Genomic DNA, 15432 nt, shown 5'->3' with positions numbered 1-15432 from the left:
TTCGCTCGTTGAATTTGACTGTAATTGCTTTTTCATGCTTAATAACGAAAAAATAACTCTCTAAAAGAGAGAGGAAACTATTTTATCCCTTACAATTAAGTTTAAGTTTTTTTATTTCTTTTTTCCCTCGGGATATAATAGAAGTACTTAATTAAATCACGGGTCTGTCCAGAAGTCGATGAGCAACTACTAGGCAGCTTCGTATGGTATCGACCGACAACCAAGTCTGATGGCAATATGCCTGAATCGTTGAGTAGATGGATAGACTAACGTTCAATAAACCGTACTAGTTCGCTCAACGACAAATGAACGTCAAATCTACTACTAGGTTTTCACCGACTTACACTGTATTACTTAAAAAACTGCCACAATGGCAACTATCAGCTTCGATTAGTCGATGGGAAATCCACTTTGAAGGAAAGGAAAAAATATTTCGGTTATAATGATCGATCGAATTCAACGAAAGTAACAATAGTCGGCGACGCACTCACGTCTCAACAGCTTGAAGATACTATGCTAATTAATGTTGAGCTGATATTATTCTCTTCTCTTTCTTTTATCATGCGGCCCTTCGGCCAATTAGTTTGTAGAGCTATATTCAGGATTTAGGCATATGCCTTTTTTCGGTGCGCTCCGGAATATTCGGCCGATATTTTTTGTATTCGTACTCGTTATTTTTCGTCGCAGTCGCTTCTTATTACACGCATGTGCCTTAACAAATATTTATTCATTAAAATGTATTCATTCTGAGAATAAATTTATTATTAAAAAATCAGACTTTCAATGAATTTCAAGATTTCAGGATTTTTTTTCAGAAAGAGTACACGCAGCTTAAATTTTTCCAAAAACATGTTTATTCAGAAATTACACGTAGATTATACCGAATTTTTTTTTCTGTCGAAATTTTCATATATTTTACACTATTAATTAATAATATTTACACTATTATAAGCGCCATTTTGAATATTAGGAGAATTCTTATTATCGATAGATTAATTATTTATCATAATATTACTTATCATATTTTTCTTTGATATTGATATCTGGTTTAAATAAATAAGTAAATATAAATATAGTAAACTTATTTTGAAAATACCGCTACTATTTTTTTCTTTTATAGCTTATTAACTTTTCCAAAAAAGAGCTATCTAGCTATTACTAGAAATCTTTTAATTATTATATTAGATTATTTAATTATATATGAACATTTCTGTACAGATTTACATATCAAAGTTAAAGTATAAACTTATTTCTAAGTTCTTGAAATTATTTCAAAAACACCTTATAATAATGTAATCACTTATAATATCATCAATTATTATTTTCAGATTTGTAAAGAGAATTCAATAAATCTTCATAAAGATGCATGTTCGTTTCAAAAGTTTCTATCTGTTTTGTTAAATCTCCTACTTGTTCTCCCAAAGTTTGCTCTTCAATGAAAGTTTGCAGTTGTGGTGCACTTTGACATTCGCGATAGAAATTTCCTAAATCACTATTAGTGTTTGTAGCTGCGAATGGTGTCTTCTGAAATTGAAAAAAGAAAAATGAATCATGAATTTGATGTAAATTGTATGTTAACAACGTAATTGATAAATATAGTAATTATGTAAAAATATCCTAATAATTGAAAAAAAAATCTAATAAAATTATCGATAAATAATAGTTTACAGGTATAATAAAATAATTTACTATAAGTTAATTTCGAATTAGTAAAGTAAAACTAATGTGTTTGTAGTACATCATTAAAAATAAAGAGGCTAGATTCACAGAGTATTTGCGCAGAATGAGAGTCTAATCTTCAGTGAGATTGAAACATTTTTATTTTTTATGAAAAATATTTTACCAAAGCTTTTCTTCTTTTTCCTTATTTATTTTCTTTGACGTATATTTTTGTGAAATAATTTTTCAATAAACTTCATATTTTTATTCTTTGAGATTCTTATTGTTAAAGAAATCTGTTTGATAATAGTGCTAAAAATGAGAGTCACTTGTAGTTTTGATACATATTATAGTTCATTTAAACTAAGATTGAAAACTAGTAACTCTTTAGAGCCTTAGACTACAAAAATTAATTATTAAAATTAACATGCACTCTTATGGAAAAATGCAATTTTTTAGTTTATACAGACATTCTAAAATGACTAAATTATGCCGAAATTCTAAGTTATGTAAAAAAATAATCAACTTAAATATCTGCAAATAAATATTTAGATCCTGTATGAGTAGTTATTAAATATTAATTAATTGTAACAAGACAACAGCAAGCGGGTGATGTGACAATAACGCATTTGTTCGCGGGCTCTATGTTAGGCGCAAATTATTGAATGACATGAACGTAATTAATGAATTGTAACGTTATTATGATATAAGTTTGTAACGTATAACAATAGAAAGATTTGAACTCAGTGAAATAGTTGAAATGTTACTTTTCGACATAAAGTAAACATTTCAAATGTGTTCCATTTTAACAGCAAATGATATTGAAGTTATAAAATTGAAACTAAAATTTGAAAATTGAATTTCCAGACATAAGATAAAAGTGTTCTACTGTAAACATCAATAATCTTGGCCGAAATACTTTGAGAGTATAGGAATTTCAGTAGTAATTATTATATTTTTATGACTGAGTTCGAGAATTTAGTTTGAGAAGACAGAATTCTTGACCTCAAAGCGCTGTCTGAGATTTGGCTATATCAGCAGAAACGCCATAATATATTTCCATAGGCTTAAAAGCGCTGAATCCAAATCTAGCTTTAGGATTAATCTAATATCTTAGGTTTTCAAGATATCCTAACCTAGAAGTACATAAATCACGATATTTTGCTATGCTCAAAGTTATGTAACACCGTGAATAAATTTATTTTCCAAAAACAAGTTACAAGTAAGTAATGACCATGCAGAACTCTTGCTCATTAAAAGCCATTTTTCGGATTAGAATTTTTTATCGAGATATCATTGATTGAAGTTAAGTACTTGAGTAATTACGCAACAACATTAAAACGGCCCAATCGCTAACGTATCTAGCATACTTCATATTCTTAAACTCTGATTATTACAATCCTTAATCTCTGTAATTTGAGAGGTTGTAACCCCAGACCCTTCAATCTCAATAATCTTAAATCAACCTCCAACCCCTGTGACCTGTAATGATATAACCCCAGACCCTTGAATCCCAATTGCCTTAATCCCCGACCCGTGTAGTTTGTGATTATAATATGTTCCGAAACTGCTAAAATAACTGACATTAATCAATGATATATCGATGAAAAAAAGATATCTCTAATCCAAAATATGGATTTCAAAGTGCACAAGGTACTAATTTATAGAAAAAGTTTTTATTCATAGTATTACATAACCACAAACAACAAATAATTTTTGTACTTTTATGTTAGGATACCTCTAAAACCTTAGATAATGGATTAATTCTAAAGCTAGATTTGGATTTAATGAATCGAATGCTTCGGAAATATACTATCGTATTTCTGAATTTTTTGGATATCGGGCTGTGTAATTAACGTAAGAAATTTGTAAATTGATTTATTTGAATATAAAATCAACGAGCGGATAATAATTACTTTTACTAATTTTACAAGTGTGTACCTACTGATCACTATCTCACTACATAACTTTAATTGTTTAAATAATTTTTTATTTATTGATAACTTTGTTCAATGAATGATTATCAAAACATCAAGCGCTTAATTATCTTCCTCAAATCAATATCTACGTTTAGCTATATTTGACTAAATGTTACAATTATGTAGTGCAACTTTATTTGTAAATTAAATTTCGATAGTTAATAACTTATTGGGTAAATAATTTATTGAGTAAGGCTGGGTTATTGTCTATGAGAATAAAAACCAGTTCAGCTCCAGCACTTCATCACCGCAGGAAAACAAGGTGCTCGCTAGTTACCCTGATCCTGACAAAAAGATCGTGGAGAGGCTTCTGGTCGACCCATCGAAGATACATACTCCAGCCTCCTTGGAATCCAAAAATCTAGATAATCGTAAGACCGCTATGGATACGTTCATAACTGCGTAGACAAGACCGATCAAGTAGTAATAACTAGTAGTAACCAGTACGGTGTAAGCTATCGCGCGAGTAAGACGTGTGTGTTGAACTCTGCCAGGCGTTACCGTGTTTATATACTTTTGCCGCGGCTTGCCCGCGGCACCTCTGGCTTACACCCAACATATAATAAGCGAACATACGAAAAAGACAAGTTGTGAATATGAGCAGTAATAATGCTCAAATAGATAATGTTAAAGCTAATGTAATGACAACTCCTGACGAGAATGTCTCGAGTGTTCAAAATAAGAATAAAAAAGTTTCCTCCTTCTCAAAAGTTGTCACCAACAGCACTATGTTCCCGAAGAATCATCATCGATACAGTTGAGGGCGTAGAAATAAAATCATACCTTAAAGCCATTGCAACGAAAACCGAACCAACCAACATTGTAGCCGCTTCCAGAATATCGCAGAACAGGTTTTGTTGCTACTTTAATGAAGCCAACTTAGTTGACAAACTAACCAAAGAAGGTAATAACGTTATTAATATCAATGGCCATGAAGTGATAATGAGACCTTACGTAGCGAAGTCGAAGAGGGTTATATTTTCCAACGTTCATCCGTGCATTCCACACGACGTTATAGTTGAAGAGTTAAATAACAAAGGCATTAATATAAAATCGAACATGAGTTTTATAAGATTAGGTATTGACGAAATTGGTTTCACGCAAATCCTCAGTTTTAGACGTCAGCTATTTATTGATCCACTAGATGTAAACAAACTTCCTAAGGAATTCACAGTAAACTTCGACGATACAATTCATCATATATATATATCTACAGATAAAATCACATGTTTTAACTGTAACGTAGAAGGCCATACAGCTAGATATTGCTCAGTAGTTAAAGATGCAGTAAAAAACAGTCAAAGTAAACCCAATAGTACGTCACAGAATACAACGCTGGAAGCTAATGAAAAGCAACTTGATGTTACTCAAATTGATATACAGACCACTCAAAACATTCAAGGTGAAGCAAGTTTTACTCTCAATACGCAAGACACATATTAGCCGATTAACGAATTCAACGGACAAACATCTTCCAGAAACCCGATACAGATAAAGGTATCGGCATGGGGATAAAGAGGCCGGCAACTATCTCCACCTCAGGTTCTTCTACCGCTAATCAGAATATCAATAGTGCAGAACTCACCTTTGATGGTACGCCTAAAGTGAAAGTGAATAGGAAAAAGAAAAAAAAAATCACCCATCAAAGTACGCCGCCTAGCGATATTGAAACTCTAATCAAGGATGCCTCAGTCAAAATAGAATCAGAGTTGATAGAAGCTTTTCCGATGACTCTCGAACAACTCACTGAGTTTATTGTTGACTCGTATAAATATAAATATGCAGATTTACATAAATTGATGGAATCCCAAAAAATAGAAAACAATGATGCATTCATCCTCATGTTGACAGAACTGCATAAAAATATGGAAAGTAGCAAGATTAAATATAGAATCACTCGCACCATCAATCAGCTGTCTAAGAAGGACCTACAAACTATGGAAGTCGACAACCCCAACTCATCAAACTGGGATAGCGAAAAAGAAGATACCGACCAATCCGGAGAAGTATAAGTGACAAGGTCCATATTCATAAACATTATGAAAACGCGCGAAAATAGCTTCTTTTCCCCTACTGACTTGCGAATTCTTTATTGGAACTCACGAAGTGTTTGTAACAAAAAAGAGGAGATAGCCAAAATCATTCAAGACGTCGATATTTTGGTTTGTGTAGAGTCATGGCTTAAAGACGACGTTATGTTCAATTATCCCGGATTTAATACACTACGTAAAGATAGAGATTACGCGACTGGTGGGGGTATAGTGTTTTTGATAAGGAAATCTTACAACTACGTTGAAATAAAAAACCTAGTTTACGTGGATAATTACACTGAGCTGTGCGGAGTTGAAATTATAAACCTAAAAGAACCAGTGACTATTATTGCTTGTTACAAACCTCCAGATACTACTTGACCAGATACTACCACATACTAATGATGATGAATGGCAAAATATTGTAAGTAACGTCATAATTAAACCTCGAACTATACTTGTAGGGGATTTCAACTCCCACAATCAGTCTTGGAACTACGTCGATACCGATGTTAATGGCATTAGGCTACAAGAACAATCTGAGAAATTTGATTTATTTTTGCATAATAATAACTCGGTTACTCGTATAAAAAATAGTAATAATCATAAAAGCAACATCGATTTAGTATTTTCCACTACAAATATAGCACATTTATTGAAGGTTAAAGTCACTGACGACTCTCTCGGATCGGACCATTTTCCAATATACATAATCTATGACAACAATAAACTTCACTACTACAAAAAACCTTTCAAAATTCAATCCCAAAGGACTGACTGGACTCGATTTTCTGAATTACTGGAACTTGACTATGACGAACTTTTATCCCTAGACATTGACTCTTTAACCTCTCTTGAAAAATACCAACTCTTCACGGAATCTGTAACAGAAGCGATCAGGAAAGCTACCCCCAAGAAAAAAAAATACGATAAAAATAAACATCGCAACCCGGTGGCCTGGTGGGATAGTGATTGTGATAGGGTCAAACGTCAAAGACAAGCTGCGTACAAGAGATGGGAGTACACGGGTAATACATCAGATCATATTGAGTACAAAAGACTGAGAGCTCTAGTGAAAAGAACCTTAAAAAATAAAAAAACAGAATATTTCAAGTAATTTGCAGGTTCACTTAACCTAGCTACGAAATCAAAATATACTTGGAATACAGTTAGTGTTTGTGTGTTGTCACACTTTTCCGATTTGAGGGTGGCACAGCGTAATCAAACATTACCACCCTTCTCGCTGGGCACCAATCAGGTTGGCATAGCCCACTGTCTTTCACTCCTTCGCGTTCAAATATTTGGAGATCCGGAAGTCAAGTTTGCTGCGACATCCCTGACGCACACAGCGAGGCGGAACCTTTTTCATCTAAGGCGGCGACCTCCTCGAGAGGAGTACCGATCTTTTCAAGGTTCAACGCTCAAGGAGAGCGGAACTAAAGGCTTGACCCTCGATTTGGGCGCGACGGGACTCTAGTTGCCCCAACGTCTACTGCGTCGGAAGCACGCAGCATACAAATCTTGCGAGATTTGCTTGACCTGGTACCACTACCCCGCAGAGGCCAACCCAAATTGGGATGTCAGAGGAGAGACTCAGTCAGGACAGCCAGAGGAGATTCCTTGGACGATCAACCAACTAAGCCTCCCTCCTGGGCTCGCGTTCAAAATACATCCCACCCTGCGTTCCTGTATTAAGGGATTTCTCCCACGACTCACAGGTCCATCGCTTCGACATGCTGGGGCATGTCTCCCCATTGCGTTTCGGTCCAACCCGCTCACGCTGGTGGGTATCCGTCATTCGAAAGGTTGTTTTTACCCTGTTCCGTCCCAAAGTCAGATCTTTCAAAACTTTCAAAACTCTGTCTTTGGTTCAAAACAGGGTTCATCGCGTTCGAAATTTAGCCAGAGCCGTCATTTGGCCACCCTTCTGGGTGTTCACCGCGTCACCCCGTTGAGCCGGAGCAGTTGGCACTTGTGAGATCTACCGTTCAAAGAGACCTCACTTTAAAACGCGGATACTTGGAATACAGCAAAGGTACTCAAAAACAAATGGACCAAAATTCAATCGCTCAGTTGCGACGAGTATATACCGAAAGCAGAAAAAATTTACGACGCCCTCAATAATATGTGCCCCGAATGGGTCCCAACCGATTCAGAGGATATACCTTACGCTCCCGATATTCCCTATTTCGATGATTACCTTACGTATACTGAATTTAACTCTGTCCTTCGCTCTCGAGGTAATAAATCTGCTCCAGGTACTGACGGTATCAATTATGAAATATTGCACAATTTGCCAATAAAATATCACTTGTTGTTGCTCGACATCCTTAACGAGCTATACAGGAATGACGTGTACCCGGAAAGCTGGATAAATACATACGTGCACTTTGTAGATAAGCCAAGCGGTAAGGGCTTACACCCTCTAGCACTAACATCATGTATTTGCAAATTATTTGAGCTGATGTTATCGTACAGAATGCGTGCATGGGTCGAAAGTAGTAATTTATTGCCGCGCAGTCAAACTGGATTCAGAAAAGGTTTATCTTGTGCCGACAATCTTATGAAATTTAAATTAGACATTGAGCATTCCCTAAAATCTAAAAAGCACCTGCTTGCGGTATTTCTTGACGTTAGCAACGCTTTTAACGACGTACACAGTCATATCCTGCTAACTATACTTGCTGAAAAAGGATTTTCACGGAAAACACTAAAATTTATTAAATTCATTACTCACCATAGACTAATATTTACCGAAATCAACAAAGACGATCCTAAACATACTTATAAAGGCGTTCGGCAGGGAGGGGTACTCAGTCCTTTACTGTACATCCTATATGTTGCCGGTATACTCACGAACTTAGACCCAAATGTTATTGATTTACAATTTGCTGATGATTTGGTTTTATATATTTCTTCTGACGAATTAGATAAAGCAATAGAAATAATGGAAAAAGTACTACAAATAGTCGCTGAGAGGTTGAGATTATTAGGACTGGACGTCGCCCCACATAAAACCAACTTAATGCATTTCAATAAATTGGGATATGGTCCAGGAGAAGTCGAAATTAAATTGTTTGACAGTAGAATACCTTCCGTAGACTCAGTAAAATTTTTAGGAATTCACTTTGATTACCAGTTAACTTTTCAGAGACAACAGAGATATGTTATTGAGAAAGCCAATAGAGCCATGAATATAATCAAATTTCTCAGAGGTACATGGTGGGGATCTCATCCGAGCACCCTTCTCACTTTCTATAAAAGCTTTGTTAGGCCCATCATTGATTATGGATGCTTTATTTATTGCCCTTCGCAAAAAGGAAGGCAAGAAAAACTTGAGAAAATACAGTTCTCTGCTATTCGAATGGCGATGGGCGCTAGGATGAGCACCCCGACCAACATATTATTAGATGAGTCTAAGCTAATGACGATACAACATAGGGCAAAGATGCTATGTAAGAATTTCTTATTAAAAGTTTTTAGTGTTAAAAATTCGATTGTAAGGGAGACTATTAAGAAATATGTACACGAAATCATTGTCGACCGCAGGAAAAAAACAAATTTATTGAACCACTGCATTAAAAGTATAGTATGCGTTGAACATCTGTTACACATCGACGAGCTTACTGTTTTATATAACTATGACTATTTAGCGCTGAAAACCCAAATAAATACAAATCTTGACCTCGGACTGCGACTCCAAAAGAGTGATAACGCTAATAAGCTTTTTGAACAAATAATTGGTAACTTAAATTCAATTAAGATCTACACCGACGGTAGTAAAAGCGAAGGAAATCCATCGGTAGGCAGTGCCTGCGTATGTATAGAGAAAAATATTTATAAAACTAAGAGCATAATTAACAAAGCTTCTATACACACTGCTGAATTGAGTGCCATCTCTGATGCAATGGACGTTGCCCTAAAATATTCTGACCGCAATATAGATATCTTTACCGACTCTTTGAGTTCTGTACAGGCTCTGAGTAATCCGAGTAATCGTGTTGATGCTAATTACTACCTGTTCGAAATTCTTAAAAAAAATTTGGAATACTTAAATAGCTGTCAAAATCATTCGAGTGTTACACTGTACTGGATTCCTGCTCACGTAGGGATAACCGGCAACGAGCTTGCAGACAGTTATGCTAAAAAAGCTTCAAACCAACAACCAACAATACAACCGATACCCTTCACCGACTTCAAACAATTGTTCAAAAAAATATCAACTAATGATACTTTAAAACTTATTAAAAATCAAGGTCTAACTAAGGGCATTAAATATTTTGAACGGTATCATGTACAATCAGGAAAACCCTGGTTCGTTAATTCCTCCAATAACAGAGACTATATCGTAACTGTCCTTCGATGCAGAAGTAATCATAATAGTCTAAAAGAGTCGCTAGTCAAAATTAAGGTCGTAACTGATACGCTGTGCGAATGTGGTCACCCTATTCAAGACTTGAATCATGTAATTTGGTAGTGCCCATTGCATGATTTCCAAAGAAAATATATGATTAAGGCGCTACTTGAAATTAGACAACCACTGCCTCACGATATTCAATTCATTCTGAACGAACCTAATAGTGAAACAATGTCTATAATTTACGAGTTCATTAAAAAATGTAAAATCCTCATTTGATACGATAATGTCAATAGCCTACAGAGTAGGTAAATACCGGGTACTCATGTAATTATACATAAGCACATCTAAATCAGAGTATCTCTCCATATAAATAGAGACATACCCTTTTCCCTAATACTTTTTAAATTCTCCTAATTCTATCTTATATTATACTCAAATTTATTCCTTATTCAACTATTGTAAACCTCTACTCGGGTATTATAAATTAATAAGTATGTAATAAATGTATTTAATGAATATGGCTAAATAGTTCTGATAAAAAAGAATTAATAAAGCATTTTCTTTAAAAAAAAAATGTTAGGATATCTCTAAAACCTTAGATAATGGATTAATTCTAAAGCTAGATTTGGATTTAATGAATCGAATGCTTCGGAAATATACTATCGTATTTCTGAATTTTTTGGATATCGGGCTGTTTAATTAACGTAAGAAATTTGTAAATTGATTTATTTGAATATAAAATCAACGAGCGGATAATAATTACTTTTACTAATTTTACAAGTGTGTACCTACTGATCACTATCTTACTACATAACTTTAATTGTTTAAATAATTTTTTATTTATTGATAACTTTGTTCAATGAATGATTATCAAAACATCAAGCGCTTAATTATCTTCCTCAAATCAATATCTACGTTTAGCTATATTTGACTAAATGTTACAATTATGTAGTGCAACTTTATTTGTAAATTAAATTTCGATAGTTAATAACTTATTGGGTAAATAATTTATTGAGTAAGGCTGGGTTATTGTCTATGAGAATAAAAACCAGTTCAACTCCAGCACTCGGTCTCGTCAAAACACGAGTCCTTCACCACCGCAGGAAAACAAGGTGCTCGCTAGTTACCCTGATCCTGACAAAAAGATCGTGGAGAGGCTTCGGGTAGACCCATCGAAGATACATACTCCAGCCTCCTTGGAATCCAAAAATCTAGATAATCGTAAGACCACTATGGATACGTTCATAACTGCGTAGACAAGACCGATCAAGTAGTTGATAAAGCAATGATCATAACAAGTTGGAGGGTTCGGTATATAAGCCAATCAATAAAGGCATTTTTGGAATACAAATTGATGCTGCAAATCGAATAGAAAATCGTTTTTATCGGTGTAAATACAGGGTGATCCATTTTAATCAAGGTCCTCAAATTACTCCGTTCCTAAGCGTTATATCAAAAAAAAGTTCAGACAAAAGTTGCTCAATATTAAGGGGGACATCTTTTGGTGACCTTGGATTCGACCTTGGTCATGTGCCATCAAGGTCATCTCAAGGTCAATGTTTTTTTTAATTGGGAATCCTCATTTTTTATCATGGATTCGGATTCCTCGTGAAATTCTACGTTCAGATAACATAACATGTCTGGGGTCGGGATGACCCCCACCCTCAAATAATCGCCCCAAAAGTCATTTTAAGGATAACGTTGTTTTATTAATTTTAACCTTGATGTTTACTGCGGATTCAGATTCTACATTAAATTCTACGTCCAGATGACGTTCAACGTACGGGGTCCCGATGACCCCCCATTAACCCCCGCCCCTTGAAAAGTCGTTTAAAGGTGATCGTTATTTTTTAATGGTAACTCCTATTTTTATTACGCGTTTGGATTCCTCGTCTAATTCTACGTTAAGATAACGTGACATGTGTGTGTGCGGGGTAAGCCACCTAAAGGTCATTTGAAGGTTAACGTTGTTAGTTGAATGGCAACCACGATTTTTATCGTGGATGCAGATTCTACGTAAAATTCTACGTCCTGGTGACGGCACAAGTGTGGGGTCCCGATGACCTTCCCTCCCTCCTGTATTGTGTATGAGTGTATTTTTTTACCGAAGAGGTAATGCACCGTAGAGATCCGCTCGATACTCCCCGTATGTGGGACTCGCCGTGACCACTAAAATCCCACTTCTTATGCTTCTGTAATGTTTTATCCCCCCCCCCCCCCCCGACCCTCCCCTTCCGCCGTGTGTGTGTATGTTTGTGTGTGTGCGTGTGTGTATTTTTTTTTCGAAATTTCCCTAGCACTCCTGAAGCATTCTCCATTGCGACACTCGCTAGGTTTCCTACTAGTGTGCTGGGTTGTTGTGCATACCATCACCTCTCCCGGATCCTAGTGACTGCTGTGAACTAGGCTGTGTATCTAAATTTTAATCTAAAGGGTTCGGGTTTTTGATTGAAGACCACGTTTTTATTCCCACGAGATAGGGCTAGGCCTTGAGGGTCCATTCAGTCCGCCTACCTAGACAGGATAAGGCATTTCTTTGATCAACCGCCCTTGCCATCAACACGGTGGGAAACCGTTTGCGGCCGTTCCGACCTTTCAGGTATGAGCACGGTTTGCTTTTACACTCTTCCATAACGCAGTATCGAAAAAACCACATATGCTCGAGATCCCGGGTGCGCCAATACCCGTCATTGACGCAGCAAAGCTCACGCCGATGCCCTGGGACATGTGTGCGTGCGTGCGTGTGTGCGTGTGTGTTTGTGTGTGTGTGTGTGTGTGTGTGTGATTACTTTATTTAGCTATTTAGTAAATGTTCAAAATTTCTTCCATTAGCAGCAATGCACAAATGAAGTCTTCTCTGAAATTGTCTCACCGTGCTCAACAAAATATTTCTGGGTATAGCAGCACACGCTTGTCGGATCTGCTCCATTATATCCTCTCTTGTGGTTGGTGCTACTTGGTAAACTACGTTTTTTAGATATCCCCACAGATAGAAATCGGGTGATGTCATATTTGGCGAATGAGCTGGCCATGCGACTGGCCCATGGCGACCAATCCATCTCTGAGGATATTCATTAGCGAGGAAACCTCGGACTATGCCAGAAAAATGTGGTGGTGCTCCATCTAGTTGTATCCACATTCTCTGTCTAGTAGCTAGATCCACATTTTCTAGTAATCTAGGCAAATGATTGCGAAGAAACTCCAAGAAAATTTGTCCAGTTACGTTTCCATCAAAGAAATAAGGTCCAATCAAGTGACCATTCACAATTCCACACCAGACATTGATACTTCAGCGATGTTGATGATCTATCGGTCGATACCAGTGAGGGTTTTCATTTGACCAATAGTGGCAGTTATGCCGATTCAATTTACCATTACTTTTGAATGATGCTTCATCGGAAAAAAGTACGAATTGGAAAAAGTTTGGATCCAACTCAAGCATTTGCAACGCCCATTGACAAAAACGAGTACGTTCTAACATATCATTAGGAGTTAAAGCTTGTGTGAGTGTAATATGATACGGGTGATATTTCATGACTCGTAAAATCCGAAGAACTGTGGTTCTTGGAATACGGCTTTCTCTGGCTATTTGACGCGAACTTATGTGAGAATTCATATGTACAAAATTTCGAATTTTTCACATAACAAAATTGTAATTACTTATAATTTTTTTTCTCTTTACTTACTTCTCACTCAAGTAAAAGCAAGTGAAAAATATTTTAGATAACTTAATCGTCTCGAATCGGTCGTAAGTATCTTGAAAACCGTTGTGCCTAATATACCCTACAGTGAACACCAGGGCTCCGGGATTAAGAAATTTGAGATCAAGGACTTTGAGAATTAACGCTCTGGACTTATCCTTGTAGGTTATTGAGTTAGGGAGTAGAGGAATTGGGGGTAGGGTATAAGGATTTAGGGTAATAGAGCTAAACGATCAAGGAATTGAGGACTGCAAGCCTGGTGAACAAAATAAGAGGTATTTTTTTGGAAAATACCGTCAACCGTATAATGACCTCGGGGGGGGGGGTCATAGAGACCCCACACTTGTGCCATCATAGCAGGACGTAGAATTTAACGAAGAATCTGAATCCACAGTGAAAATCGGGATTACCATTCAAAAAAATATCTTTGGGGGGGATACAAGGGTGGGGGTCACCCTGACCCCAGACATGTTAGGTTATCTGAACGCAGAATTAGACAAAGAATCCAAACTCGTAATAAAAATAGGAGTTAACATTAAAAAATAACGATAACCTTTCAACGACCTTTCAGGGGGCAGGGGTTAATAGGGGGGGCATCGGGACCCCGTACGTTAAACATCATCTGGACGTAGAATTTAACGTAAAATCTGAATCCGCAGTAAACATCAAGGTTAAAATTAATAAAACAACGTTATCCTTGAAATGACTTTTGGGGGGGTTATTTGAGGGTGGGGGTCATCCCGACCCCAGACATGTTATGTTAGCTGAACATAGAATTTCACGAGGAATCTGAATCCATGATAAAAATTGGGGGTTCCCGTTTAAAAAAAACATTAACCTTGAAATGACCTTGACGGGTCATGTCCAAGGTCGAATCCAAGGTCACCAAAAGATGTCCCCCTTAATATTGAGCAACTTTTGTCTGAACTTTTTTTTTATATAACGCTTAGGAACGGAGTAATTTGGGGACCTCGATTAAAATGGACCACCCTGTATATACAGGGTGTCCCAGAACTATGGGATCAAACTTCTAGGGGATATTCAATGCACTAATAGAAGACATTTGAATATAAAAGTCCATGTCCGGAAATGTCTCCTTAAGGCGCTGCGGCCCTTTAACGCTTTAAGACAGTAATGTGTTTTTTCGAATTTTATTTTTGGTTTTTGTACATAATAGCTACAGTAATTGTTCAAAATGTCGAAATATTTGAGGTATTTTTTGATGCCTTATCTTAGGTACTTTTTGCCATTGTTTACCTCAGTCAAGAAAGAACGAAGAAATTCTTTATTGTTAGTTTAGTGCATTTAGTAGTTAATTCTGCAAATTTTGTAAAATTCGCATAATTATGGAGAATTACACTAATCAAGAACTTGCAGATATGCATCTGGCATATGAAGCAACAAATTGTAACGCAAGAGCTGCTGCACGGCTCTATCAAGAGCGCTATTCTGCAAGGCAACATCCTGGGTACAAAAAGTTTATTGCTATTCATCGACGACTTAGTGATACTGGCACTTTAAAACCTAACATGTACGATACTGTTGCAGAGAGAACAGTAAGAACGTTCCATTTTGAGGAAGAAGTCCTTCAGCGAGTTGAAAATGAACCTTCAACTTGCACTCGTCAACTTGCGCGTGGAATGGGTACGACTCGAAATTCCGTTTGGCGACTGTTACATGAGCAAGAGCTTTCTCCATACCAT

At 36.4% G+C, this 15432-nt stretch overlaps 1 protein-coding gene across 1 annotated transcript in view; it reads right to left on the bottom strand.

Moving 5' to 3' along the window:
• Positions 1–1049: 1049 nt before the first annotated feature.
• The window catches only part of LOC131671002 (autophagy-related protein 13), a 167063-nt gene continuing 152680 nt past the window's right edge, over positions 1050–15432 (bottom strand). The window contains exon 5 of the mRNA XM_058947106.1: positions 1050–1524. Coding sequence (XP_058803089.1) covers positions 1312–1524 — 213 coding nt within the window. The 3' untranslated portion in view covers positions 1050–1311. The remainder of the gene's footprint in view (positions 1525–15432) is intronic.

This window comes from Phymastichus coffea, unplaced genomic scaffold (assembly GCF_024137745.1).
Source record: "Phymastichus coffea isolate CEN01 unplaced genomic scaffold, Cenicafe_Pcof_1.1 PCOF00009, whole genome shotgun sequence".
Classification (NCBI taxonomy): Eukaryota; Metazoa; Arthropoda; class Insecta; order Hymenoptera; family Eulophidae; genus Phymastichus; species Phymastichus coffea.
Note: the sequence above shows the minus strand (reverse complement) of the source record. Positions and strands in the feature narration are given on the sequence as shown.